The following is a 3,899-nucleotide window of genomic DNA, read 5'->3' on the forward strand; positions in this document are numbered from 1 at the left end:
TAGTTATTGGTGACTAAGGCTTGAAATTACAAGAAAGTGCAATTAAGGGGTTTTGGAACGCAATTTCAACCAAAATGGCCCGAGTAAGGCCATTTTGACTACTAGCATGCCTATTTCCTACATTTCTTGTCTAGTGAACTCATAATTAGTTATAACATGTCTTTATCACTTAGTTATTGGTGACTAAGGCTTGAAATTACAAGAAAAGAGCAATTAAGGCGTTTTGGAACGCAATTTCAACCAAACTGGCATACCTCTTCAAGCTGTTGTGTGTCTGTACAATGACTCACTATGTCAAACATGAATCTCATCACGTATAGGCCACAATCAACTCCGTTATCTTGTTGTGCGCACTAGCATGAGGAACAAAGTACATGAATCAAACATACATAGCAAATTAGCAACATCTTACGCATTGTATATTACGAAAATCACAATATCATGTGGCATTACTATCTGTGATTTCCATGTAGGACCTCGAGGAGCTCGAGAATTTATCTTCTTCATAACACTACATAGAAAAGTAAGTTCAAATTCGATTAGTATAATTAATATATATGAGTTAGGTTATGATAATCAATAATAAGAATTGAAGCTATGTATATTTACTTTTGCAGTATGGACTTCACGAGGCACTTTCTTGGTTGAGGTAACCGAGCGGAATCAAAGAAGAAGATTGTGTTACTGGAAACACAAATCACCAGTAGGGTCCAATGATAACTACGTACATACATTCACACGAGACAAACAAATCAATAATTAGGCAAGTACAACATATAAACTGGGAAAACAAATGAATTTGACAAGCATAATCTGACGTACTCCGATCCTCATAATATGGGGCAAATATAAACATGTCTCCCGCACGCACTGATTCCTTGATACCCCGTTCAACATAGTACAACACGTCAGCGTGGTTGCCTAAGATTCTAGCAGTGGAGATCTTCTCAGGGCATAACCACCCAATTTGACATGGAGAACCAAGCTCCCATAAGTGCTCCTGGAGTGCTCTGCATGCATGATAATAGAATGTTAATCGAAAACCAACCGACAATCACGACTAAACTGAATAACATAAATTGAGTACTAGTTGAATTACCTGATGCATATTTGAATGAGGGAAATGTTAAGCATTGCACCACTTAGAAATTCCTTCACATCTTCTTTGAATAGCCATGCCATTGCATCATCATCGTAGTGGAACATTTCCTTAGGTAGTGGAACTTGAATGGGGCTGTCACTAGGCAACACGCAAACACGGTTGTGCAGATAAGTTAACTCCTTAGAGAGCGATTGAAGCACCGTGTCTTCAACTAGTGGAGTAGCTTGCATAGCTGAACCTCGTGAAGAGCTCTTGTTCGACGCTTTTCCACTCACCGAGCCATGTTCACTCCTCTTCTTTGGCATCGGTTGATCAATGCTTTTTGGCCCCTCCACCCTCTTCTTTGGAGTTTGGCTTTTCCTCGATGGCTAATAAGACAAATCACACAAATGGTTAGAAAATAATTTCATCCAACTCTTGGGATGAAAATCGGGTATAGAGTAAAGCATGAACTTTAAATCTTAATTACCTAGTTCACCAACCGTATCCAAGCACATGGCCATTGCACAAAACTACCTTTTGCCGCCCAAAGTGTAGTAAACTCATCCTCCTCTACGGGCACAAGTATTAGGATGTCCTCGAACCCGGCAACCACAGAATGGATCCCGACCAAATAATGCTAAGGTCGAAGCGGTCGCAAATGGACCGTACCTTGTTCGGCCGGTTGTGCACTACCATATGCAACGACATTCAAAGCTCCACTAAGCGATTCGCCCGGGTGAAGAATTTCACAACGGATCTCTTCCTGCACCAATTTGGAATATCACTTGTAAGAAACAAGTAAAACAAAAAAAAAGGGAAGAGCAAAACAGGCATGAAAAACATAACAACAGCAACAGCTGCACAGCTCACGGGCAGGCAACACAGTTCATCAGGCAGTCAGCACAGCTCACAGGCAGCACAGCACAGGAGCAGTGAGCTCACAGCACAGCTCACAGCAGGGAGCAGGCAGACACAGCTCACAGCACAGACATGGCTCACAGCACAGACACAGCTCACAGCTCACAGGACAGACACAGCTCATAGACACAAAAACAGCAGCAACACAGCACAGAAACAGCACAACTCACAGCAGGCAACACAGCTCACAGCTCCACAAAAACAGTAGACACAACTCACACCACAGAAACAGCAGCAACACAGCACGCTCACAGCACAACTCACAACATTACAACAGGCAGCACAGCAGGCAGACGACAACATTAGATCAACCATGAAAGCAGGCAGGCAGCAAGCACAGAAACAGGCAGGCAACAAGCACAGAAAAAGCATGACAGAAACAGCATAGAAACACGACAACAATAGCACAGAAACAACACAGAAACTAGTCTTTACAGGAACGAAGAAACACGAAACAAACGAAGAAACGAAGAACATTTACAGCACATAAAACCGCAAACTTCATCCAATATAAAGAAACAACACAACAAACTTCACAAATTCACAGCAGAATCAAAGAACCAATATCACCATCGAAAGAAATAACTAAGCAACTCACCTGTATAACTGAAAAGTCATGAGGTGTTGGATTTTCAAGCTCCCTCAAGTACGCATGTGCAGGATTACTAACCTGCAACAGTGTATTGATAGTGCAAGGCTAATTAGAACCCACGTAACTCAAAAAAGTCAAAACTTATACATTAGAAACCACTTGATCATGTACCTCCTCGTCTGCATGTATCTCATCTTCTCCTTGTTTTCGTGGGTGACTAGAAGAGTCGACCGGTGTAGCCGAGGAGAAAGGCAAGCTCGGCAAGTTCATTTGCTTTTCCCATGCATTGAACTCTTCTCGCATCTCGTTGCGCACTTGTTCCTTAATTGATGCCACCGTGGCATCCAAGTTGACCGGTGAGTTCACACTTGCCCGGGATCTCCCTGATTTGGTATATTCCGGACCCATCACCTTCTCCCATCCTAGCAAGCTCCCCCCGCACCCAATACGCGTCCTGGATGGTAGGGCTTTCCTAAAGCCAAGGTGAAAGGGTCCTTCTCCACTGTTGGGACGAGCTTGCCTTCAACAAGCTCTTCAGTGTACTCAAGCTGTAGCAAAAACAAAAAGGCAACATCAAGTTAGTGTTTATGTGAAGTGATATATATGCAAAAGATTCATGCAGTTCACAAGTCATAGTTGCTTACAAGTTTATCTGCCATTTCTTTCGTTTTCGGAGCCTTGATGGACCATTTTCCGGTTTTCTTGTCACGAGAATGCAAAGAACAAAAGAAATCTCCGGCACGACTCACCAAAGTACTGGTCGTGGAGTCAGAGGGCACTGTGGAGGACCTTAGAAGCGCAGTGGGGTATACTCCCTCACTCACCCACGTCTCCCTCCATTCATCAAACATCATACACCCCATACGATGGTAGTATTGCTTCTGCAATGCATTCTTGGAATTCTGCTCCCTTATTTCCTACATAATTAGACATATTAGTTTCAAAACTACCAAAATATTAAATATATTATACAATTGTCATCAGAGTTACTTGAACTTACAATTGCTTCTTTTTTTCTTTTTTGAAGAACGAAAGCATCCCAATCTTCCTTTGATACGCTAGGCCATATTTGCCATGGGAGTTTCTCTTCATCGATGACTTCATCATCATTGCCACCTCCTTTCTTGTTCTTTGGTTTTCTCACAAGTTTCTCTGTGATAAACCGACGAACTAAGGTGGTTCTTGAAGCCTCTGAATCTTGCCGCAAGTATGGATTCAAACACCCTTCGCTTGGCGTACTCATTTGGAATGTTAAATAGACTCTGCAAGCATAAATAACAGTCATTATTAGTTTACCCATTTAAT

The 3,899-nt window shown here is 42.3% G+C and overlaps 1 protein-coding gene across 1 annotated transcript; it reads right to left on the bottom strand.

The window, feature by feature from the left end:
• Positions 1 to 2,224: 2,224 nt before the first annotated feature.
• LOC110696767 lies at positions 2,225 to 3,025 on the bottom strand. The gene is made up of 2 exons (XM_021874112.1): positions 2,766 to 3,025; positions 2,225 to 2,672 (listed from the first exon to the last, which is right to left on the bottom strand). Exons 1-2 carry the CDS (start codon positions 3,000 to 3,002, stop codon positions 2,544 to 2,546), a joined length of 366 nt encoding a protein of 121 aa, XP_021729804.1. The 5' UTR covers positions 3,003 to 3,025; the 3' UTR covers positions 2,225 to 2,543.
• Between the last annotated feature and the right edge of the window lie 874 nt (positions 3,026 to 3,899).

This window comes from Chenopodium quinoa, unplaced genomic scaffold (genome assembly GCF_001683475.1).
Source record: "Chenopodium quinoa cultivar QQ74 unplaced genomic scaffold, ASM168347v1, whole genome shotgun sequence".
Lineage (NCBI taxonomy): Eukaryota > Viridiplantae > Streptophyta > Magnoliopsida > Caryophyllales > Amaranthaceae > Chenopodium > Chenopodium quinoa.

Bases quoted from the DNA above. Each gene is read 5' to 3' on its own strand.
- LOC110696767 (XM_021874112.1), bottom strand. From the start codon at position 3,002: ATGGGTCCGGAATATACCAAATCAGGGAGATCCCGGGCAAGTGTGAAC. The intron at 2,673-2,765 runs GTACATGATCAA...ACACTGTTGCAG, and splicing joins AGATACATGCAGACGAGGAG to GTTAGTAATCCTGCACATGC.